General features: G+C 49.5%; 8 protein-coding genes across 8 annotated transcripts; 5 read left to right on the top strand and 3 right to left on the bottom strand.

The window, feature by feature from the left end:
- Nucleotides 1–2634: 2634 nt before the first annotated feature.
- Nucleotides 2635–4194, top strand: F4813DRAFT_350900 (uncharacterized protein). Its single transcript, XM_049242347.1, has 2 exons — nucleotides 2635–3346; nucleotides 4054–4194. Exons 1-2 carry the CDS (start codon nucleotides 2969–2971, stop codon nucleotides 4165–4167), a joined length of 492 nt encoding a protein of 163 aa, XP_049102048.1. The 5' UTR covers nucleotides 2635–2968; the 3' UTR covers nucleotides 4168–4194.
- A 719-nt stretch (nucleotides 4195–4913) lies between these two features.
- F4813DRAFT_312697 (C-4 sterol methyl oxidase) lies at nucleotides 4914–6786 on the bottom strand. Its single transcript, XM_049240898.1, has 3 exons — nucleotides 6208–6786; nucleotides 6029–6137; nucleotides 4914–5965 (listed from the first exon to the last, which is right to left on the bottom strand). Exons 1-3 carry the CDS (start codon nucleotides 6216–6218, stop codon nucleotides 5168–5170), a joined length of 918 nt encoding a protein of 305 aa, XP_049102047.1. The 5' UTR covers nucleotides 6219–6786; the 3' UTR covers nucleotides 4914–5167.
- A 686-nt stretch (nucleotides 6787–7472) lies between these two features.
- Nucleotides 7473–11697, top strand: F4813DRAFT_379439 (NCA2-domain-containing protein; the record flags this gene model as incomplete). The annotated part of the gene is made up of 5 exons (XM_049245455.1): nucleotides 7473–7489; nucleotides 7555–8062; nucleotides 8093–9510; nucleotides 11013–11218; nucleotides 11375–11697. The coding sequence occupies 5 exons, from the start codon at nucleotides 7473–7475 to the stop codon at nucleotides 11695–11697; spliced, it is 2472 nt and encodes an 823-aa protein (XP_049102046.1).
- Nucleotides 11698–11990: 293 nt separating this feature from the next.
- On the bottom strand, nucleotides 11991–14007 carry F4813DRAFT_312581 (uncharacterized protein). Its single transcript, XM_049240896.1, has one exon. It carries the CDS (start codon nucleotides 13749–13751, stop codon nucleotides 12354–12356), a length of 1398 nt encoding a protein of 465 aa, XP_049102045.1. The 5' UTR covers nucleotides 13752–14007; the 3' UTR covers nucleotides 11991–12353.
- Nucleotide 14008: 1 nt separating this feature from the next.
- F4813DRAFT_312624 (AAA-domain-containing protein) lies at nucleotides 14009–17036 on the top strand. Its single transcript, XM_049240897.1, has 3 exons — nucleotides 14009–14714; nucleotides 14947–15965; nucleotides 16022–17036. The coding sequence occupies exons 1-3, from the start codon at nucleotides 14309–14311 to the stop codon at nucleotides 16730–16732; spliced, it is 2136 nt and encodes a 711-aa protein (XP_049102044.1). The 5' UTR covers nucleotides 14009–14308; the 3' UTR covers nucleotides 16733–17036.
- Nucleotides 17037–17053: 17 nt separating this feature from the next.
- Nucleotides 17054–18897, top strand: F4813DRAFT_350881 (pyridoxal phosphate-dependent transferase). The gene is made up of 3 exons (XM_049242346.1): nucleotides 17054–17237; nucleotides 17291–17453; nucleotides 17538–18897. The coding sequence occupies exons 1-3, from the start codon at nucleotides 17189–17191 to the stop codon at nucleotides 18817–18819; spliced, it is 1494 nt and encodes a 497-aa protein (XP_049102043.1). The 5' UTR covers nucleotides 17054–17188; the 3' UTR covers nucleotides 18820–18897.
- Nucleotides 18898–19267: 370 nt separating this feature from the next.
- On the bottom strand, nucleotides 19268–20325 carry F4813DRAFT_312554 (uncharacterized protein). Its single transcript, XM_049240895.1, has one exon. The coding sequence runs from the start codon at nucleotides 19899–19901 to the stop codon at nucleotides 19314–19316; it is 588 nt and encodes a 195-aa protein (XP_049102042.1). The 5' UTR covers nucleotides 19902–20325; the 3' UTR covers nucleotides 19268–19313.
- Nucleotides 20326–21910: 1585 nt separating this feature from the next.
- On the top strand, nucleotides 21911–23491 carry F4813DRAFT_401063 (glycosyltransferase family 2 protein; the record flags this gene model as incomplete). Its single annotated transcript, XM_049248354.1, has 2 exons — nucleotides 21911–22292; nucleotides 22361–23491. The coding sequence occupies exons 1-2, from the start codon at nucleotides 22194–22196 to the stop codon at nucleotides 23489–23491; spliced, it is 1230 nt and encodes a 409-aa protein (XP_049102041.1). The 5' UTR covers nucleotides 21911–22193.
- Nucleotides 23492–23516: the final 25 nt, after the last annotated feature.

Genomic DNA, 23516 nt, shown 5'->3' with positions numbered 1-23516 from the left:
TGTGCCATGATCTGGTTCATATTTTAGGAGATAAAATAAACTATGTAGAGGCTGTAGGTCGGTTTCAGCACTTACCACTCACGTCATGCCAGCATCATTAAAGCCTATCTACTTAGGTACGCTGTTAATCAATATTAAAACCGGCCATTTCGACTGACATAAGATTAATAACCTCCACGTTTTATACGGATAGCAACGATATGTTCCATTAAAATGTAGAAACGTATGTTCTCGGGCCGGAATACTAGAGACAAATCGACAATAGTAATTTGCCAACTAGGTCGTTAAGGTCTCATCGATAAATATTAGCTCAAAATGTATAATCTATACAAACAGTCGAAGATCTTAAACCCTATTATTCCCGGTAATCCCGATAGAGTTATTTAAACTGATCCTTGTTGTTAAGTACTACTATTATGTAAATGGAATAGTACCTACATATTAAGTAGCTTGCATCTTTCAGCTCGTCCTGCTGTCTTATTACATATGTAAAGATCGTAACCCTGTCGGAGATAAGGGTATGATTATAGTTATTCGCTCATATATGTAGTGCATCCGTGAGCCAGTTGCACCGATGACTAACAGACCTCGAACAAGTCATCTTAGACCTATGTAGGCCAGCAGCGCCGATCTGTTGGTCTGCAATAGAACCCAATTAGGAATACGGAACGAAGGGGTCTCAAAGTGGCGTGAACGCGTTGGTGCTGACATTGCATATGATACAAACCTGTTTGTATGTATGTGATCTACCTACGCCCGTGCTGAGACTATAGCTCGGCATCGATCGCTATAGGATAATCTACTATGTACTATGTAAGTTTTATTACTACTCATTATAGTTGTATAACCCTTCCTCCTTAACACAACAGTGCCTTTTATAGGACTGGAAGTAACCGCAACTATTAAGTACATAAACCGGCCCTATTATAAGTGTACTTAGAAGTTAAACACTGGGACTAAAAAAGCCCGAGATATTATAGTACTGGTGTTAAGGTCTATACTAAACTCAACACTTTTTTTTATAATATTGCGCGGTAAGAACTCGGGTATTTTCAAGCGGATATAACGCTTGAGAAAACAACTCCAACTGTCGGTTACCTAGCTAGAAATAATCGATTTAATAACTCTTATAGCGGGATAGGGTTAAAAGGATTATAAATATTTATCAACAACTTACTTAGGTAAGTAGGTTTACGTAATAGTTTTTGTCTTTATATCTTTGTTGATATAAATACATTCTTCTGATTATTTAAACTTAACTCGCTTTTTAAGATTTCGTACACAATAATTGCGTGTGTGAAATTCCTATATGCGCTATTCCCCCAGCAGACTGAGAATATTGATGATCAGCAAAGGATAACCTAGAAGGTGCTGACTGTGCCAAAAAAGGGCTCGTAGGTAGTATCATGGAGGAACTTGGTCGACAGTGTGCCCATTAGCGACTAAGACAACCGCCGATAAAAGACATTGTGTCTGTGAGTAAATGAGGATTACTTCTCTAACACAGCCAGTCTAAGTCCATCAAAACCTGTTTAGTAAGACTATATTAGCAAATCACACCGTTAGCAAGCTAGGCAACTGAACTCAGACATAACAGAACGTCATTGTATTAAAACCAACCTGGGTTTGATCGATCACGGTGCTTGAGTACAAATGCCTGTGCCGTTCATCCATGGCTTAAGACCGGGAAGCATAAATGAGTTTCCAATTTGAGCCAATATACTAGCTCCAAGTGTAAAAATACTGCTTATTAGGGAATCGCGTGCCAGGAATACACCCCGGTTACGTATTTAAAACTCCGGATCTCCTGTACTGGGTACATAAATCCCGGAGTTTAACGAACGCGAAAGCGATTCAGAAGTTCAATACCCGGGTTTTACATGTTAGGAGATGATAATCCTCATGCTGAGCCTCAAGGACGTTAGCAATATAGGAGCGAGGCGCGAAACGGGATATCATCGCATCCGATGACAAACAAATAGGAAAATCACTCGATCCATTCATTTATATAATTTGGACGCTGTTGGTCACAGGGCAACATTACGACCGGGAGTAAGCAGATCCAGCCCCAGCGGCGGTGTAGTTGTCTTCCCATTTTCTCATCGGTAATATCAGGCTTACAGCGGGATGAGAAAGGAGATTTCCACGTGGGAAACATAGGTGGTCCGGTCCGCGACGCACCGGAAATTAACAAGGAGAGAGACCCTGCCTCCGTTAAAAACTGCTGTACTTAATTTGGTAAGACGAAAACTTGTCACCGCCGTCTGCTGACAGCACATCAATCGACGATACGGGGGGTCGGGACACGGACATAGATTTGGAAAAGGAGAACGTTAGCCCTAATGGGGTATGATAAAGCGACCCGTGCCCTTACAATGTACCCGATTTTCGGCAACTTTTGCAGCTTTAATCGCCGAGTGTCTCGGGAAGTGAAAAGGGGCTACGTTGTATACCTATGTACCTACCTACCATTGTAAGTTTTGGTGGAAGATAACAAATTACCTAAGGTACAATACATACATATATCTACATGTATATGATTGTAATACCTTAGGTAAGTTAGGTAGGTACCTATGTAATAAACTCTATATAGTGACGACTGTTACTTCCATACATGCAGCTCAATATGAGAAGGTACGTCCAGTAGGTGGCACATGAGCTTAGACCACCTGAAAATGACTTAAGTTAGTACGACTGATTATCCGACTTACACCATATAAGCGTTAGAAAATAAATGATGGAAATATCAAATATTTTGTAGCAACTTGCTACGTTAAACCATTCATATTCATTTCCCAACCCTTAGCCAAGACCATACCAGGGTAGTTCGCAATCTGCTTCCGTGTGCATCCCAGAGCTCTTATAGGTGGTATATATGACAAGACTCTACACGTTACACCACCATAAACCACCTCATATCCATTCTCATATCCATTCTACCATCTAATAATAGTCTGTGCCGCGTCTAATGTATAACCGGTACACGCGCCCTTTGCTTTACTACGTGAGGACTGCCGCTAAGGCACCACAAGTTGCGACCAAACCCGTCGGGGCGACACGCCGAGGCGCACAGGCGGTTGCAACCTCTCGCCGGTGCTCACTCCTGTATCAGGATCAGGATCAGGGTCAGATTCGCCGAACTTTCACGACTTCAGCAGCAGTCATGGCAAGCCCCCCGAATTCCCAACCTGCTCCCCAGTTCTCGGCTGGCGTCGACGAGCCGGCTCTAACACGGACCCTAGAGACTTTGCTGGCATCAGCAGGGTATGGTGGTCGGTGGGTACTGGTCGCTAGCGGCGAGGGTCTGGAGAGGAGCTTCAAGTTCAAGACGTTTGCGAAGACGTGGGTGAGTCAGCCAAGCCATACCATACCATACCATACCCATTTTCCGCGTCTCCATTGTCGTACCATTGGTTTCCCTTCTCGTCTACCTCTGGCCACGGCATTTGCTTTATTCGGCCGCAATCGTTCCCGAGGGTTCCCCTCTTTGGAACAGAGCCGCTCTTGCATCATCTCCCTTACCTGCACCTGTGTATGAGGGTCTGGGGAACATCGACAATTGCCGGTGGGCTGAGCCTGAATGACTGACTAGCTGGGTAACATGGCTTCCCGAATTATTCCCCAGATAGGTTTACCTTTGGGTGCTGCTAGCATGATCGGTCGACCTCCGGGGGCGTAAACATCGGGATACCGTAATTTCAGGGTTCCCGGCGCGAGTTGCACCTCGTCACTATACAATTTTCAATACTGAACACGGGAAAAGAAGCGCCGTGACCAACCACGCAACGTATGGCTAGTCACGAGAGAGCAATGAAGTCTTCTGCTGACTCCACACGGGTCCTTATTCGCCAGTCTTGGCTCTCGACTGGTTTTTATATAGCCGAGTGCTGGATGAAATGGTGCCACCAGGTCCTCGGGGTAGTCGATCCCGGGAAGATCTGACCTGACACTCAAAAGCCCATATGATCTTCACAACCGCATGGCCAATCCATCTCAACAAGCCCTAGCTGCGAATGATAATGTAGACTCGACTAATCGTGTTGGTTGTATTAGGACTTTATGACTGCAGTGTCACTGCAGTGCAAGCTCAGAAACCACCACCCGGAATGGTCCAACGTAAGGTGCCCCCTACTGTACTCCTTTCATTCGTCCCTTCGTTTATTATAAAAAGAGAATGCGTCCTGCACACGTGCCCGCCAGTGTTAGAGCCAACGTAAACTCTAGACCAAAGCTCGTCAGCTAAGACTACAAATCGCCGCCGTCGTCTTTAGAAAAGGTGGAGAGTTTGGCCGTAACAGACTTATATTATCTTTTTTATTACCAGATGGAACGCATGAGCTGTCTATCTGCTGACCTGTGGAATACAACGGCTGACTCATGTGATCGTTATTATCGCACAGGTCTATAATACGACATATATCCGGTGGACAACGCATAATCTGAAGGGCCTCTCCACCAAGGACGTCGAGCTGGCTGCGATTTGCGACTGCCTCGCTAGTGACTTTGGTGAGATTATCGAGGAGACCGATAGCTGCGAGCTAAAACGGGTGGCTGACCGTGCTGTCGCCAACGCGGGTGATTGTTGTACTCCCAAGAAATAAAGAACAAAAACAGAGATCATGCAGCTCCGAGACATCAGGCCATAACGGAAAATAGACATCTTTGGGACCTTTTATCTGTATGACCATGACCAACTTCAGGCTGGCCGATCTGGTCAACAGGTGAGATGTAGTATAAAGTACAACTAGGCCGCTTACCACAAGTACCTAGTCATACGAAGCAAGGAAATTTACGAATGAACACGAGCACAACTTCACCGCTATTGCCCAAAGGCTAGAAATGTCTCGATAAGTCTTTTTGAAAGTTCCAATGAAGGATGTTCAGGTTATTATTAATCTATGATAGTAGTTGTCTCTTCTCTTCGTCACAATTACAAAGTTGTATTAAGTCGGCCAGCCCCATGTCTATAGAATTAACGATCGACGAAAATCGTAAAGTATCGTTCCCTTAGGTGCCGCGTCTTGTGGAATCGGGCAATCTCTCCTCCCAACGGCCAACAATCAATCTTGATGGCCAGGAGCAAGCATCGGAAATCGGCGGAATGCCACTAGCTGGCCTGCCCACCGTCCCAGTGCATATCCTAATGTTGCGAGGCTATGGAGCCCCTTTACTCGGCCTTCTTGGCCTTGATAGACTTGAGCTTCCTCTCGCGGCGGCGCCTGGCAGCCTCGGGACCGGACTCGGTGTCGAGCATCCAGTCCCACCATGTGAAGCTGGAGGAGTAGTTTCCAATGAACTTCTCGTGGTGGACGTCGTGGTGGAAAGCACCGGCCCAGAAGGGCAGGAAATGCCTCAAGCTCCAGGGGAAGTCGTATCCACTGTGAGAGTCGATGGCCTGGAATAGACGACCGACAATCCACATGTACATAGTGAATAGGTGAAGCTCTCCGGTTAGAGAAGCCCAGACAATGGGACTTCCGACTGTTCCTAGAGCGAGGAGCATGGTCTCGATCGGCGAGGCGTATTCAGCAGCCAGACCAAAGGGGGCGGAGTAGGTGTGATGAAGTTTGTGAATCATCTTGTATAGGGGACCGTAGTGCAGTGCTCGGTGGAACCAGTAATGCCATGCGTCCTCAACAACGAAGAAGACGGCGATCTGTAGGGCCATCGTCGAGAGCTTAGGGAAGGGAACGCCGTAGTCCATGCCGAAGTAAGTAGCGATAGGGTGGAAAAGCCAAATCTGAGGTAGTTCGACGGTAACATGACTGAGAAGAACCAGGGCGGCGCATTCCCACTGTTCTTTCCACGTCGGGATCTTCTGGTTTTGGATCTTGTAGCGGTTGAAAAAAGGGATACGGTCGAGGAGCATGTAGGGTATACACCGGCCGAAGTAGATGATCTCGTGCATGAGGAAACTCATGATACCCGTCGCTAACGTGTCGTTCTGCATCCATAGATACCAGGCCTAGGTTACTGAGTCAGTCGCTTGTTCGTACCTGGACGGTGTGAAATTTATGGGTAAACTAACCGCCCAAGCGCGCTCTACCACGTTGAGGTGAACATTATATTTTGTGACTTCCTCGAATACGTTTAGATACGTATCGGGATGGCTGAAGACGCCAGCGACAGTGGCATTTCTGCGAAGCGCGTTAGTATCCAAATTCAATTAAAAGACGCGCTCGAAGTTAAGGGGTAAAGCGAACTTACATCGTGGCCATGGTGGCGAAAAGGGGAATATAGGTAAACCAACAGCGATTGAACAAACCCTCCTATGAGTGAAAGAAAGACCCAAATGCTAAGGTAGGAATGCTAAGGAGCTGTGCCGACGCTGGAAATTGTGAAGGGGAGAGAAAAAAGGGCGAGACAACGGCTGCTATTTGTTGTAGCTTTAGAAAATAAAGGCGGTAGGAGGCGATAAGGAGAGATTGGAGATTTCGAAATTTAGGAGATCCTGGTTAATTACCAGACGTACGACCAATCATTCGAATGCTGCCACCATGAGACCACTTGGAATTTGCTGTATCCGTCCCGGCTCACGCATCAAAATGTGGAGAAGCTGCATCAGGGGAAACACAACTCTAATGCGCATTGAACTAGGTAGGTATGTACATTAGGTACATAGTGAAGGTACTTGGAGTAAATGTGGCTATCGTATTCGTATTCCGAGCTGTTTAGTGGCTTAGTGCCACTGAAAATCTGCACTAAAACGCTAAAAGCTCGGGGACCCTTTTAGTTTAGATGGATGCATCAACGTACAATACCTATACATCAACGTACCTAAGTACTTATGTTAGCTGATCAGATAACTTTATCGGATAATCCACGGCGAGCCTCCGGCAGCCCAGCCAAATCACCTGATCGGATAGGGACGGCTCCGATCTGCTTTAATTTTTGCTCTTACCCTAACCCAACAACCAATTGCCAAAAAGAGTGATGTTGCTCTGTGCTTACCCATGTACCTTACCCTATTTAGTTTAGAGCAGCCACTGCTGTCAAAGCTTGAGAAGCTTGAATTTTGAATTGTATTTTTTTTTCTTCGCTATTATGACCTCATCAAACAGGCACAACTCAGCAATAAACATCGACTGACCAACGTTCGACTTGTGAGAAACAAATCTGCATCCGGCACACCGCAACCTCAGATCGTTTCATTGTAGCCGTTTCCCAAGATCCATACGGTAACGTTGAAGGAAGGAAGGTTGTATTTGAATTTCCCAATTGGTCCGTCAGCCTAACTCACATCCAAAAAGGTCCCGGCAACTTGCCAGTCATCATTGCGGAGAGCTTCCATTTCGATTGCCTAGATAGACCGCAGTTTACAAGGGTTCAACAGACCCCGTCATGATATGAAGAATTAGACAAGTCGATTATGTCCGGCCGTACATCCGAGCATCGACCCATATAATCTCTCCTTTTTACAGAAGATTTGTACGTGTGGTTTAAATTCCAACAGAAAAAAAAAAAGAAAGAAAATGTCCCTAGTGGCGGAGTAAGTTTTACAAAAGAGCATCTCTACCAGTGATGATAATGTGGCTCAGACCTTGTTTTGTTCAGTCAAGTACGGCGGTTGGACGCGCAGCTAGACCGCATCCCTTTTAGCCACTTGACGAGCTATGACGCCACCCAAGCTTCGATAGACTTGGATAGTCCTCGTGCGAAAGAACTGCTGAGGATCATCAAAGCCCTATCGGCTGCCTCGGGATCGCAAAGTACCCTCCCCGCACGGAATATCCAGTCTCTCCTATCTCAGTCGGAGTTACTCTCGGACGAGACTGAGGAGATATCGGCGAACCAGTACGAGGCTGAGCTCGAGTGGAGATTGGTTAGCAAGGCAACTGTGCAAACATACGGTATTATTTTGGATACTCTGTTAGATCAGATCATTCCTCTGAGTGACCACATCTGGTACTGGGACGATGTGCTGTCGTCTCCGACGAACAGCAGTATATACCTGGTGCAAACTTCCCCTATGCGAGTCTGGGCTTGGACTAGGGAAATCTACAAGGACAGCAAGACTAGGTTTCAACAGTACACTAGAGGTGGCACTTCAGTCGCTGGTTTGGTAAGCGAATCCAATGTAGAGTCGATACAGGCCGGAGCAGCTCAACGATGGAGCCAATTCTACAATATTGTGCGAGAGACCATACACGAAAGGTCGCTCGCCAACATGCAGAGGAAGATATTGTCCCCCATTGCTCTTTGTCGGTCCGAGGCCCGTAAGAAGCAAGCTAAGCTGAAAAGGCTTAGAGAAATGACCTCGAGCGGCCTGGGTGTTTTAATCGACGAGGGTCTCGCCTTCAACAGCAACGGAAGTGATGACGGTAAGAGTGATATGATCCTCTCAGCTAATCAAGAATGGAAAGGTGTCGTGGAGCGAAGCGTCGCTCTAATGGACATGGTCCTCAAAGACGTCCTGACATTGGATGTCAGAGTTGCCGATTTTGAAGATAGAGTCTTTGCTGGCGTTGAAGAGGATCCTGAGTTGTCGATCCTGGCCGACGAAGACGAAACAAATCGCCCGGCTGTAGTGGCTAAAAGGCTTCAGGACTTACTAAAAACTCAATTGCCGCAACACCTTGGAGAAGCAGAAAAACTACTAACAGAAAATGGACGACCGTCAAGACTCGTGAGATACTGGCTCCCTGCCACTGCGCTTCTCCTCTCTTCGTCTACGATTCTCCGCATCTTGGTCAATAGAAAACAGGAGATTTTGCAGTGGGTTAGTGACTTTGGCGTAACTGTTCGTGACTTCTGGTTCAACTGGGTTATCGATCCTGTTCGAAAGGTTGTTGGCACTATCCGCCACGACGACAATAGCGAGATTGCTATCATGAGTCGGGATAGCCTGAAGGCGGACAGGGAAAGCTTAGAGCGTATGGTCGTCGACTTTGCTCTCGATAAGCCGAATGTGGCAACCGGCGCCTCGTCAATATCAGAGTTACAGGTTGCCGAAATCAGAGCCAAGGTCCGGGAGGGAGATGTGACACCGATTCTTCGCGCGTACGAAAAAGACCTACGCAGCCCCTTTATGGGTACGGTGCGAGGTGACTTGGTCCGAACGCTGCTCATTCAGGTTCAAAAGACAAAGGTTGACATCGAAGTCGCCATGAGCGGGATTGATGCCCTTCTGAAAAGCCAGGAACTTGTATTTGGCTTCGTAGGTCTTACACCTGGTATTCTCGTGTCCATTGGAGTGATGCAATACCTCCGTGGTGTGTTCGGAGGCAGAAAAGGCTTCCGAGAACACCGGAGAGCCGGCAAATGCGTCCGAGTTCTACGCAATATTGACCGCATCTTATCCGAAGCGACGCCCTCGTCTAACAACCTCATATCCTACAAAGACCACGGTCTCCTCGTATGTGAGGTTCACGTCCTTCGACAACTTGCACATAATCTCCTCCCAGCCGACATTGAGAAAGACTTCTTGGAAGACTTGGATGACCTTGCTAACCTCAAGGGCATCCAATCACAGCTGCGAGCTTTGGATAGAATACGTTGGGCATATTCTAAGTGGTTGAAATAATTGCACGAACCCAAAGTCGCTATTGGAACATTTTAGCGAATGCATGTGACGGATCAGGGGGGTATTATGTCTTATAAACTCCGGATTAGAATAACATTTGTCTATAGTTGTATCAAATAAACAACTGAGATGCTCAATACATGTTCAATATTATGATGGGATTCGGTTGAAAAAGAAGTACCATGTAAATATGAGACATGTCGATAAGCCCCTTTTCTATTAGGTACCTAACCTGATAATGCGTCTCAACGAAGCAGCTCTATGTTGAATAGATGCATATGTGCATAGTAGATAAGTAGATACATGTCTGGAGCGCTCCCCTGGTAACCTAATTCGTGCCCACCACCATTCTGACATAAGCCAGGTACGCCGGCAAAAGGCAGCCACGTATTTCCTATCATTGAGCTCCTTATGGAGGTACCTACATTAGGTGCCTACATTAGGTACCTACATTAGGTACTCAGGGGTTATAGGTATGTAGGTAGGTATATAGGTATTTACACGCTAAAAACCAACCGCTTAGGGCGTGATAGCTCTGCTTTGGTTAATGCGACTTAGGTGTCTACAGGTAGGTACATAGGTAGGTAATATATAGAGGTAAATCACCTGCCCGACCTGGGAAGGGTTGAGGCTGCCTCGTTTGGGCCAACGATTCGATTAAGTTGTTAGGTTGTAAAAATGCACACCGTTGCTTAGGTTTGTTGATTACACGTAGTTGCCATCTGTGTAAATGCATACATACCTAAGTACCTAGGTATGTACATGTAGACCACCCTTTTTCGTTGTTTTATGTTTTATCGATCTTAAAGATCTTAAACCTAGGTTAAACCTTCAATATTCAATTGAAGGCTCTATCTTTCCGAAACCATAAGCCCTGTGCACCGTACTCCTGCATGCTAGTACAAACCGAGTTAGATAGCTGTTTTTTACTCCTGTGCCAAGAGTACCTACATTACATGTGCCACTATCATTATCATTAGTTATCATTCCCATTAACTCCATTAAACATTAAACGCTACCAGCCTACCGCTACCGCTACCGCTACCGCTACTATTAGCATTACTGCCACCTCTGACGACACGTCGTCCCGTTTGACATCTAACCGAACAATATCAAGAAACTCGAGGAATCGCGTTTACGTCAAACTCTTCTTCGACAAAGAATACGATCGATCAAATACTCGCCGTAGCTTTCTCTGCCGTCCACGACGAGCGACCTCTTACAAAATGTCGGGCAACCGAAACTACGACTTCTTAGTACGTTCACAGCCTCCCCCTTCGAGCCGCACGCAACGGCTGGAGAGATGATATACCACCCGAAGGTTTAGTCATCGAGGGTCTCTTCAAGCCATGGCTTCCCTTCCGTCTTGCACTGGCTGTTAGCCCATATGCATTCACAAGTATACTAACGGCGGTCTTGATATATAGATCAAACTACTCCTAATCGGCGATTCAGGAGTAGGCAAATCGTGCTGTCTGCTGCGGTTCAGCGAAGACTCCTTCACACCGTCCTTCATCACGACTATCGGCATCGACTTTAAGATCCGCACGATCGAGCTCGATGGTAAGCGCGTGAAGCTGCAGATCTGGGATACTGCTGGCCAGGAGCGATTCCGAACTATCACGACGGCTTATTATCGCGGCGCAATGGGCATCCTCTTGGTTTACGATGTCACAGACCAGCGATCTTTCGAGAGTAAGAGCTCCCAATCATCACCCTAGCTATATATATGCCCTACACCCTCATATGGAAGCGTTGAGAGGAGCTCAAGTGAGCCGTAGGAATTATCGATAACAGCTTGCTTATATTACGCCAACGTTTTTGAGGCTCCGTGCTGACCCTGTGATATAGACATCCGAACGTGGTTCGCAAACGTAGAGCAGCACGCCACGGAAGGCGTCAACAAGATCCTCATCGGCAACAAGTGCGACTGGGAAGAGAAGCGCGTGGTGTCGACGGAACAAGGCGAGGCGCTTGCCAAGGAGCTCGGCATCCCCTTTCTCGAGGTATCCGCCAAGAGCAATATCAACATCGACAAGGCCTTCTATAGCCTCGCCGGCGACATCAAGAAGCGTCTCACCGACATTAGCCCCGCGCAGCAGGCCGCTGCGGCCGGTGGCCAGGGCGTCAATGTGTCCTCGGGACAGAGCAGCGGCCTAGGCAAGTGCTGCTAAGGGCTGGCGAGAAGTTGTTCGAAGCGAGAGGATAATATGGCGATGGTAGAGAGAGAGAGAGAGAGTAAGGGCCAGCCACCAAGCTGGGTAGTCAAGCTGGGAGAGGTGGCCTGGCACACATTTCATGTTATCAAGCGAAAGTTTACTGTAGACCGAGGCATATGACTTATGGAAACACCCCCGAGGACCGAAAGAAGCACGAATGTTGTATTACCTGGGGGGACGGGGGTAGGCAGAGGAGGAGGAGGAGGAGCTAGCCAGAAAGAAAGAAGAGAGCAAGGGCAAAGGCTAGCTTGCTTCACGATAGACATTCAGAGCCACACATGACACACACACACACACAACACACACAACTACATAGGAAGAATGAGGCCTGGGGGGCTTAAGTGAGGGCGATACTATATTGGCGGAGTTTGGTTGATATGGGTCTAATACATTTTCCAGTCATCGTCGGTTCTTCTTTCTGATCAAGTATATACGTTACGAAAAGCCTTGATGCCTGTATTAGGCCATTCGCTCTTCTATTTAGTATTGCGTAGAATGATATGTCACTAATGAAGGCTGAAGTACTTCTAAGTACGTAAAATAGGGCCGTGAAACATGACTGCTGGCTGGCTGGCTTAAGTGGAATGTATATGTATGTATGTATGTACTCATCACCACAGTACTGAGGTATTGAGTATCCTAGTCTCGTCCCACGTTGCCGGTTTATCCCCCTCGAAGTCCATACGTATCTTGAATTGCCGCCGGTGCCAATACCTCACGAAGCGGTGCGCCTCGGCATTATCCACGAACGGAATGATGAAGCGGGGATACCGGCGATACCCCCTATCGTCTGCTATGCTCGACTCCTTAGCCTCAACCCCTTGCCCTTCCACGTCCCCTTCACCACTAGCCCCATCTTCACCCCCCGCTACCCGTGCAGCCTGGTCCCGAAGAATTTGCTCGAAGTCATGAGCGTCCTTATCCTCCTGCTTGAGGATGCTTTTCCCAAAGGGCAGGATACCGTTCTCGAGATCCGTCACTCGCCACGGCAGATTCCGATCCTTGCCGTCCTCCTCGATGGCCTGCCGCAGCCAATCAAGCGATATGCGTCCCCCGTCCACGGAAACAAGAACCAGGTGCTTGGACCCGGCGCGGTCGGCCAGCCGGTCGACGAACGCGACGCCGCCTATATCCAGCTCCTCGATCCGCACGCGGCTGAACCCGCTCGACACGTCGAGGTAGTACCGCTGGCTCGGCGGCACCAGGGTGAACGCCGCCAGGTCGGCCGCTACGTCGCGACCGCTGCCATCTGCGGACGGCAGGCCCGGGGGCGCGGGTACCGCGGGGGACGGCCCTTTCCTGTGATGCGCGCCCGGCACGTGGGCCTTGCCCAGCTGCCACAGGCGTTCGACCTCGTCGCAGTACGCGGCAGCCGCCGCCTCCCGGTCGAACAGCACGAAGTAGTGGCCCAGCGGCTGCAGGGTGTCCGGGTCGCGGGCCTGGATGACGCGCGAGATGCCGCCGACCCAGCCCTCGACGTGGGCGCCCTGGGGCCCGAGACGCAGGAAGTCGCTCTCGGCGAGGTGCTTGCTCGCGGCGGAGAGGATGAGCATGCTCTTCGCGCGCAGGGGCACGTCGCCGGACTTCCTGTCGGCGTCGGCGTCGGCGTCGGCGTCGTTGGGGTCGGTGTCAGGGGAGGGCTGCGGGGGGTCGTCTAGGAGATGCGAGGCCCAGGAGGGTTTGGGAGGGGTGTCTTTGCCGAGGGCTTTGGCTTCGTCGGGGAAGAGCAGCGCGAAGAGGGAGGGGCGTCGGCGTGGGCGTGGGCGTCCGGGTTGTGGTGCGTCATCTTGGTTGTTGCTGTTGCTGTTGCTGTTGCTGTTGCTGTTGCTGTTGCTGTTGCTGTTGCTGTCGCCGTCGCTGTCCCTGTTGGTCTGGGGGGGTGTTGGGGAGGAGGTGGAGGGGTTTGGTGGACTGGTGGTGCTACCGTGCAGCAACGCCGTATGGGATAATCGCCATGCTGCTACGGCTACCAATCGTGAAGATGGCCTGTGGAGCTGTCGTAGGAGCATGAGGGGGCGAGTTGTGACGCCCAGCGCATTGCAGTGTAGTGCAGATTCGAGTAAGTCGAAGCTGGAGAGAATTGGAAAAGTTGGAGCTGAACTAATCAACTTTCTCTTTTTTTTGTAGGGCTTAGAATTTGGAAAGGAAGTTGCAATCTATACTGTATTATCTCTGGTATAGCGCTATGAAGATAGCCTAGGTATATATAGAGTAGTACAAATAGGGTTGATTGGGTACCTACTTGGTATCACCGTAGTGGCTCCCACACTGTGCTTTTAACTGCAGGTGATCTAATCCCACAAGAGACGTAGCTGCGATATCTTCTCGTCCATCTACACCTTTAACCTAGGTACTTCATGATTCTATTTCATAAATGAATTCTTCCGAAAAAAATAAATAAATAGAAGACACCCAAGGGTTGATAACCGACAATGATTAATACTATTATAATCAGTACTATCAATCATACCTATAAATCTACTAAGAACGACCCGCCTGGTTATTAACTAAGATTTTCAAGTCACTTAAAACCCTCTTATACATATATCTATAAAACACACCAGCGATGGGGAAAGACGACTTCAAAGTCCGGCTACAGCCGCAAGATGTAGCCAACCAGAAGAATCCCACGTATAAAAACGCAGCTAAAATCTTCATCCATCCCACCACCTTTGCTCAAGGGGGCTTCACTACCGCGCATCTCTGCAACGTCGAAACGGATGGGCCTACTCGGTGGGAGGCCGTTGCGTGGCCAGCTCCAGATAAGAATGTTGCCAATAATATTATCTCTATTAGTCGAGTATTCCAGAAACTGGCATGTCTAGAACTGGGCCAATTCGCTAGAGTTACTCCCGGCAATGGGCCGGTTCCTGACGCTGGGGCGGTTATCATGAGAGAAATAACCCCGGATCCTGTCCCGTTACCTGCTTCGGAGCAGACGAGATGGCAATATCATCTTGAGAATCGATTAGGTGAGTTTTCGAAATCTCGTTCTTTACACTTAGTAGCATCAAATCATGAGCTGGGTTACTGTTGGTGGTGAATACCCCTAGATCAAGACGAGAGTAGTGTTTATGGGTTCATGTATAAGTATATACGATAGAATCATAACGTTTTCTGTTCTTAAATCTGACTTCTGTCCTTCTTGATATACTTTACTTTTCGGCGCCTATTCATGTATCGTTAGTCTGACAACATCAATAGAGATAGCTGAATTCATCTTGCCGAGCATGTCATTTGATGAAATCGTCTTAAACGGATCACGGCGCTCGTTTGTGGTTGTATCTGTAAATGGCAGAGCTGATGGTGTTGCCAAGTACGCTCCCGGATCTACGGTCGTCGAGTTTTCCAACGAAGACGCTGTCCAGACTAGGGGTAAATTAGAAGTTGGCCCGCTTCCAGGAATGAAGCGCCAAATAGAAGAACTTAACGAATTCTTCAACGATTTCGATGTCGAGTTTGAAGGATACACTACACCAACTTACTCCTGTGGGATAGTTATACATGGAAGTCATGGGACGGGGAAGTCGATGTTACTTGATCATATCGCTGCGACGAACTGGGGCAGAGTTGTTCGATTAGGCTATAGTGATAAGTCGTCAACTATCCAGACCTGTTTTAAAACTGCCCTGGAGCAGCGCAGTCCTACCATTCTCTTATTAGATGATATAACAAAGATAATAGGCAAGGAACAGTCCAATCGCCAGGTTATGGTTGAGACAATTGGCGAGGGGCTTGATGCATTATCGAATAGGGCGCGCCAACAAAACAGGAGACCGCATGTCTTAGTTATTGCTACCTGCCTTGACTTCTTAAACGATATCCCTCACGAACTTCAACGACCTGGCCGGTTCGAGGAACATGTTGGTCTTCCTGTCCCGGATGCACAAGGACGCAAAGAAATCATCCGTTATCACAAACCAACCTTCGCCCCGGGTGTGTTTGATCAATACGTATCAGATCTTGGTGACCGGACGCATGCGTATACCGGCGCAGATCTACGGAAAGTCCTCTATCGTGCTACCAGGGCGTGGAGGAAGCGAGTGGGAAGTCCTTCCAAAACGGAACCCCTGATATGGGATGATGTGACAAAAGGACTGCACGAGGTGCGACCTACAGCTATGCACGACATAAACCTCAAGCCGCCTACCGTGCGCTGGAGCGATATTGGCGGTTATGAGGATGTCAAAGTTGCCTTGCAGAGAGTTCTCCGGCGCCCTACGGTACGTCTTCAGCTTCCTATCTAATTTAAGTAATAGCAGCTAATAACGAAAACTAGGGTCCTCGTGCGAGGATGTCGAAGCCGCCAAAGGGAGTTCTTCTCTACGGCCCACCCGGCTGCTCCAAGACAATGACAGCCCAAGCCATGGCGACAGAATCCGACTTCAACTTTTTCGCCGTGAAGGGAGGCGAGCTTCTGAACATGTACGTGGGCGAGACCGAGCGATCGATCCGCAATCTATTCAAGCGAGCACGCGAGGCCAGTCCCAGTATCATATTCTTCGACGAGTTCGACTCGATCGCGGGATCGCGGTCGGGCGGTAGTACGAGCGGAGGCGTACAAGCGCTCACCACGCTACTTACAGAAATGGATGGGTTCGAGCGCATCGGTGAGGTGTTCGTGCTAGCAGCAACGAATAAGCCGGAGCTTCTAGACTCGGCATTACGGCGGCCGGGCCGCTTCGACGAGCTGATCTACGTGCCACTGCCGGACGCTAAGGCGCGCGAGGCAATCTTTGCCGCCAAAGCCAAGGAGTTAGGTTTCCCGGAAGACGGGACCGTTGACATCCCCGAGCTAGCGCGCCAGTCTGAGGGGTACTCGGGAGCAGAGGTCGCGCGGATCTGCGACAAGGCGTTCTGGGATGCGGATGAGGATGAGGGGATCTCGGCTATGGGGGTGCTGCTTACGGCGATACAGAAGACGCCAAAGTTGGTTACGAGGGATATGCTGGATCATTATAGGGAGTGGCAGGAGAAGTTTAGGTCGTAGGAAGATATGTAACTTCCAAAGGGGGCATGTCCCGAAATTCGATAGTTAAAATGAGACACCTGTATAAACTTAGGTACACATGTCTCTACATTGCCAAGTCATCCAGCACTGGCCTCGAAATCCGCGTCACTTCTTGCGATATAAGTCTGGTTGTGTAAGAGTGAGAAATCGACCGTTTTTAATTCGGGCCGGGCTGCGTTTTAGGGAGGAGGTGGAGCAAAGTTACCAAGTTGATTGTGCGTAGGTAGGAAAGAGGTACCTTACTCAATGTACTATACCGTTGTAACTTGCATGTCTTAGGTCTAGGTTAGTTTAGGTACCTGTTATATTATAAAATTGTTGTCATCCTCAAACTCGATTTTATATCTTACATCTTATACATTCTTCCATCGAGACTGGGAATTCATTTCCACCACATCTTAATTGAATACGGGCACTTACTTCAACGCAAGCAAAATGGACTCTAAGCAATTTCGGGAGGCAGCTATATCGTCTATCGACGACAGTGAGTCTCCTCACCTTCTCAAGTCTTACCTCACCACAACTAAATTATTCTAGTTGTCAAATACTACGACACCATCGAGGAGCGCCGTGTCGTCTCAAACGTTGAGCCTGGTTATCTGAGAAAACTGCTACCCGAAGAAGCCCCTCAGAATGGCGAGGCTTGGGCTGATATCCAGAAAGATCTTGAGTCCAAGATCCTCCCCGGCATAACACATTGGTTCGTACCCTTTCTTTACTTATCCATTCGTTAGTCGCCGTCTAAAGAGAACTTCGAGATTAACGAGGAACGGAAATTCATTAGGCAATCACCCAACTTCCTGGCATGGTTCCCCTCTTCCAGCAGCTTCCCGGCTATGCTTGGCGAGATGTACTCTGCCGCATTCACCGGTGCTGCCTTCAACTGGATCTGCTCGCCCGCCGTTACTGAGCTTGAGACCATCGTGCTTGATTGGCTTGCTAAGGCTTTTGGCCTACCATCTTGCTACCTCTCTACTGGACCTACTAACGGTGGCGGCGTCATCCATGGCACCGCTTCCGAGGCTATCGCCACTGTTTTAGTGGCTGCTCGTGATAAGTATCTGCATGAGGCTACGGCGCATATCGCCGATGAGGAAGAACGCGAGGATGCGATTGCTATCCGCCGCAGCAAGCTTGTGGCCCTTGGTAGCGCCGCCACCCATAGTGCTACTAAGAAGGGCGCCCAAATCGCTGGTGTTAGGTTCCGCGCCGTCCCCGTACACGCTGCCGATGGTTACCGGATGACAGGCGCGGAGCTGCGCCGGGTTGTCTTAGAACTACGTGCCAAGGGCCTCGAGCCCTTCTACTTAACTGCCACCCTCGGAACTACCGATACGTGTGGTATTGACGACATGGAGGGTATCGTATCGGTTTTAAAAGAGCTAGCGCCTGCAGGCCCTGGGGAGATTTGGGTGCACGTCGACGCGGCGTACGCAGGAGCCACGTTAATCTGCCCCGAGTACCAGTACCTTGCGAAGCCCTTCGAGCACTTTCACAGCTACAACACAAACTTGCATAAGTGGCTGCTAGTAAACTTTGATTGCAGCACCGTGTGGGTGCGCGACCGCAAGCATCTGATAGACGCCCTAAGCGTTTCACTACCGATCTTACGAAACCAGCACACAGACTCCGGGCTCGTAACTGATTACCGCGACTGGCAGATCCCGTTCGGGCGGCGGTTCCGATCTCTCAAGGTCTGGTTCGTGATACGCACATATGGGATCGAGGGTCTACGTGCGCACATCCGGAAGCACATCAAGCTTGCCGAGACGTTCGGAGAGCTCGTCAAGACGCGGCCGGACCTCTTCGAGATCGTGACGGGCCCGCGATTCGCGCTAACGGTGTTCAAGCTGGTGAAGAAGGAGTCAACGCTAGAGGAGCAGAACGAGCTCACTAAGAAGATGTACGACGCCGTGGTGGAGGAGGGCCGGATCTTCCTGTCGAGCACCGTGGTCGGCGGCGTGTTCGCCATCCGGCATAACCCAGCCACGCCTTTGGTAGAGGAGCATCACGTTAGGAAGCACTTTGAGATCCTAGTTGAGGTGGCTGAGAAGACACTCGCTTAGGGGTAAACTGCGGAAAGAAGCAGAGTTAAGTAGAACTGCATTTTTAGAAACGTGGTAAATAGAATACTAAATAAACTAAGTCTAGATGTGCGTATGCTATTCATTGCTCATAGTCTCATGAATTCTTATGTAACGGTATATGATACAGCAGCGTCCAAGTGTATATGCAGCGTCGGCGTCACCTTTGCTGTCATGACGGGCAATTCTCCACGGCCCAAGTACAAAGGGCCATATGGCTCAATAGTTCACTACCTCAGACACGACTAGGCGCCGGTCATTGCTGGGGAGTATATACTCTTCCTGAAAAGGGGTCGCAAATAGGTAAATACCCACTTACTCTCCCCACTGATATAGATCCCAGCCTATCTAGCCATATGCAATTTATAGATGATGTGGATTAGGTAGGAGCATGGGGGCGTAGTATGTAGCTTGGGCGCCGAGACCTGGGGGGGCTGGGCCTTGATGGAGAGTGATGCGCGATATTGTTGGGATTATCACCAGGAGTCGCGACGGCTTCTTCTACCGCGATACTCCCGATCCCATTCTTTCCGGTTGTCGTCGTTGTATCCCCTGTCGTACCGAGATTGCTCGTAATACCGGTCGTTCGTGATATACCTCGGGTCCTCGTGCCGTCTCATATCAACCGACTGCACGCGGTCACGAGTGCTTCTTCTGCTGCGCTCGAGGTCCGCCGTGTCCTTCCCTACGCTGTGATCGCTGCCGCCGCTCCTATGTTGGCTCCTCCGCCTGTCCTCGCCGTCTCTAGTGCTCTCGCTCCTCCTGCTCTCGCCGCCCTGGCTCGAAGGATCGTATGAGCCGTCACGGCTTTCTTGGTCTCTTCTTCGACGACGACGATCGCTGTTCTCTCGGCCCTGCTGCTCCTCGCGCCCCTTCCGCTCTTCGTGCTTCTGGACTTGCTTCTCGATGTTCCAGGCTAGTCCGATGCCGATCATGCCTAGTACTAACGGCTCTTTCCACGTAAATGGGTGCTCTTTTTCGAGCTCCTTGCGCCGTGAGCGGTGTTCTGGGTGGGCCCGCGAGGGCATGTAGTTGCGCGGGTTGACTGGGGCGAGATTTACCATGTTGTGTGTGGTATTAAATAGGAGGATTGTTTGTTCTTAACTTAGGTAGAGAGAAAGGGACTAGGTTAAGCACTTCGTCTTATGTGTTTTAAGAGGATGATATGTTTTACTGGGTATTGAGTAGGTATTCAACTATAATGTAGGGGGAAAATGTTTATATGGGTTGCCCATACCGAATATATAGGTCATATATATATACCAAATATGTACACACCAATCGACGAGGGGGTCGTGATACAGTCGCACGGCAGTAACCGAAGCGAGACTCCACGGGCATATACATACCTACACACATACGTGTCGAATGCCATCATCGAATAAACGGGAATGCGGTTAATTCGATGGGGGAAGAAGGACCAGGGGTCGAGTTGGGATATGATGTCATCCCTAGGATCGGGAGCAGGGGAGGTGAATGATGTGAATGATGTGAATGGGAGGGACTGTGGCTTAATCCCGATCTGGTCTGGCGGCTGCTTTTTGGCATTTCTGCATTTCTGAGCCAACCCCAGATCAACAGGAGATTCTAGTCCGCGGCTATGACGACGCCATCAACGCCAACGCAAATAATTCCCCTCCCGCCCTGTCGTCATGTCATGTTGTTGCAGTCTCGCAGAGAAACGCCCCGGTAGGCCACACGAAAACGGCTGTGTCATATCCGAGTGAAAGGTTGTGTAAGGCCGTACGGACTGTCATGTCAAATCAAGTCGTGTTTCGAAGCTGCATACTGACAGATGGACTTGACTGGTTTCCCAAGTGCTCGGATTACCTAGCTGAAAAATGGAATGCGTAGAAATAGACCCTTGTAACCTAAGCTATTATTGGATTAAGAATCGTGTTCACCGATCTTGATGTCTCATCCCTTTCGAATATACGGTAACCCCTCCTATATCTCACTAGCAAGGAATGATAGCTCGGCTACCTGCTGGCGTAATTTTCGACCGCTAGGCGAGATCACCTCAAGCTCGCCCCTAAATGCTGACCAAGTCGGGCGTCTCAACGTGTGGCCTCCTGTGGTCTTGACGCATGTCTGCAGGACCTCGCCTAACAGCATGCATTGTCTGTTCCGTGTGCGGGCCCTTTTCCCTTTTCTTATTGCCTATCGTTGTGGCTTCGTAGATTTTGCTCCGGTAGAGTATCGGTCAAGAAAGCCACCATTTGCTTTTTTTCGGCTGGGTGTATATACAAAATAAATGACGGATGAACTTTCGATAACTAAGGAAAGTTGTCTCTTATTATTATTATATCGCCAGGTGGTGACTTAAATTGCATACTCATAATTGCTAATTGTTTCGTCATTGGAGCATATCTGCCAATCAGGTGGCTTGATGGGCAGAGAGCACCACCAAGAGACGCCCCCCAGGAACCAATTGCATTTACTAGAAGTATCGGTTAGCTTTAGATTGTGTATTGAGACAAGCTGATATCTAATATCTAAGTTAGAAAAACTCTGATTTCAAGCCGTTCTTCTACTACCAAAGGAGGTAGAGCAAGATGATTTTTATGAGATGACTTAGGGGTTTTAAGCTTAAGGGTAGCGTAATAGATGTGACAACCAATACCAACTCATTAGCTATTGTAGACAGGGTTATTTCTAGCCCTGACCATGGAGGAATTGGAACAAGCATATACGCAGCAGCCTCAGCTTTAGGTATCGATATGGTTGTACTCGATAGACCTACCCACTGGAGAAAGGTATCCGACGACTTCCCTAGGGGTGCAGATGCTAATGGCCGAGGCAGTGTCAAGACTTTCTATACTCTATATGGATATCGAATTGTATATTTTATTATAACTATTTTGTAAGTTTAAGAGGTAAAACAAAGTTAATTGATAGATATAAGGCTGAAAGAGCTGAAAGAGCTGAACGAGATGTAAAAGAGATGAAGATGTGACGTCAATCTGTAAGGGTCTTTAAGCTATGTAACTACCTAAAGTTTATTAGCGGCAGATCCCCTGACGAACTGCTAGAGCTGAGGCATTTGAGTGCTCTAATTGGCTAGCCCTAGAGACGTGGCTTCTTCTGCCGCGTCGTTTAGCACCTGCTCCAAAAGCTGTAGGTGTACCTAGTAATTATCGATATGCGACTTCTACATGTAGTTTATGGATAAGGGAGCACCTGCAAGTTTAAAAGACAATTAAGTGACGACTGGCCAATGCAAACAATACGTCATTTAATTATTCATCCGATCTTACCATAATCCCTCTTCCGCTGGAAAACTCTAGTAGGAAAAGCACCTCCAATGTGAACACCTTCACGTGCTTGATTTCCTGTCGCGCCTGGGGATCGCAGCCATGGATCTTCTCAACTTGATCGCCTCGACCTTGAAGGAGACGCCCCCGCATATATTATTTGCAGCATTTGCAGCATTGGTCATTGTTGCATTCTACAGCGTATGGACCTCCTCTATTCACTATAATATAAATATAATGTCTTAGTAGGCTGGCTAACTTAGTAGCAGCTCTACGCCGTACTCCATCTCGTCGCACCCAAACCCCGAGCCGTCCTCCCTTCCGAGAAGACTTATATCACCACCACACCCACTGGGACCGAAAGACGGCAGCTCCCATGCTGGCATGACCGATGGCTAGCCGACCGACACGCAAGCGAGGCCAGGGCCACAAATGACGATCCCACCCTAACCGACATCGCAGATACCGGATCCATCGAGCCCGCCGAAGTCCGCATGAGCGTCGTTTTCCCCGCCTACAACGAGGAAGACCGCATCCTACCGACCCTGGAAGAAGCAGTCGAATACCTCGACGCCACATTCGGCCGCGACCCTCGTCCGAAGCCCAACGCCCTCCCCAAGCGAGCCCCTATCCCCACCCACAGGCACGTTAAGAACGCGCCGCGCGAGGACCTGGCCGGATACGAGATCATCGTCGTGAACGACGGCAGCAGGGACCGCACCGTCGAAGTAGCGCTCGACTTCGCGCGCAAGCACCAGCTCCACGACATCCTGCGCGTGGTGACGCTCGAGCGCAACCGCGGCAAGGGCGGCGGCGTGACGCACGGGCTGCGACACGTCAGGGGCGAGTACGCGCTGTTCGCCGACGCGGACGGGGCGTCCAGGTTCGGCGACCTAGGCAAGCTGGTCGAGGGGTGCGAGGAGGTGGTCGACGGCAGCCACCGGGGCGTCGCGATCGGAAGCCGGGGCCACCTGGTCGGCAGCGAGGCCGTCGTCAAGAGATCCGCGCTGCGCAACTTCCTCATGCGCTCGTTCCACCTCGTCCTGACCATCCTGACACCCCCCGCCACCTCGCGCATCCGCGATACCCAGTGCGGCTTCAAGCTCTTCTCGCGCGCCGCCCTGCCCCATATCGTGCCCTACATGCACGCCGAGGGCTGGATCTTCGACATCGAGATGCTTATGCTGGCCGAGTCCGCGCCCGCCGTCCCGGTGCTCGGCAGCGACGGCGCTGTTATTGGCAGTAGCCCCGGCATCAAGGTTGCCGAGGTGCCGATTGACTGGCACGAGGTCGGCGGGAGCAAGCTCAATGTTATACAGGATAGCGTTAAGATGGCTATCGGCCTCGCCGTGCTAAGGGCCAGCTGGATGATGGGCGTGTACCGGCGACGGCTGACGTAGGGCGCTAAAGGGGGAGGAGATGCAT

Source organism: Daldinia decipiens (genome assembly GCF_022478715.1).
Source record: "Daldinia decipiens strain CBS 113046 unplaced genomic scaffold F4813scaffold_7, whole genome shotgun sequence".
Lineage (NCBI taxonomy): Eukaryota > Fungi > Ascomycota > Sordariomycetes > Xylariales > Hypoxylaceae > Daldinia > Daldinia decipiens.
Note: the sequence above shows the minus strand (reverse complement) of the source record. Positions and strands in the feature narration are given on the sequence as shown.

Excerpts from the sequence above, each read along its gene's own strand:
- F4813DRAFT_312697 (XM_049240898.1), bottom strand. Across the intron at positions 5,966-6,028 it reads TGGTAGAGCGCGCTTGGGCG|GCCTGGTATCTATGGATGCA; the intron begins GTTAGTTTACCC and ends TCAGTAACCTAG.
- F4813DRAFT_312554 (XM_049240895.1), bottom strand. The coding sequence starts at position 19,901 with ATGGTAAATCTCGCCCCAGTCAACCCGCGCAACTACATGCCCTCGCGG.
- F4813DRAFT_312624 (XM_049240897.1), top strand. The coding sequence starts at position 14,309 with ATGGGGAAAGACGACTTCAAAGTCCGGCTACAGCCGCAAGATGTAGCC. Across the intron at positions 14,715-14,946 it reads TCATCTTGAGAATCGATTAG|AGATAGCTGAATTCATCTTG; the intron begins GTGAGTTTTCGA and ends CAACATCAATAG. Across the intron at positions 15,966-16,021 it reads GAGTTCTCCGGCGCCCTACG|GGTCCTCGTGCGAGGATGTC; the intron begins GTACGTCTTCAG and ends AACGAAAACTAG.
- F4813DRAFT_312581 (XM_049240896.1), bottom strand. The coding sequence starts at position 13,751 with ATGCTCCTACGACAGCTCCACAGGCCATCTTCACGATTGGTAGCCGTA.
- F4813DRAFT_350881 (XM_049242346.1), top strand. The coding sequence starts at position 17,189 with ATGGACTCTAAGCAATTTCGGGAGGCAGCTATATCGTCTATCGACGAC. Across the intron at positions 17,238-17,290 it reads TATATCGTCTATCGACGACA|TTGTCAAATACTACGACACC; the intron begins GTGAGTCTCCTC and ends AAATTATTCTAG. Across the intron at positions 17,454-17,537 it reads CTCCCCGGCATAACACATTG|GCAATCACCCAACTTCCTGG; the intron begins GTTCGTACCCTT and ends GAAATTCATTAG.
- F4813DRAFT_350900 (XM_049242347.1), top strand. The coding sequence starts at position 2,969 with ATGTATAACCGGTACACGCGCCCTTTGCTTTACTACGTGAGGACTGCC. Across the intron at positions 3,347-4,053 it reads AGACGTTTGCGAAGACGTGG|GACTTTATGACTGCAGTGTC; the intron begins GTGAGTCAGCCA and ends TGGTTGTATTAG.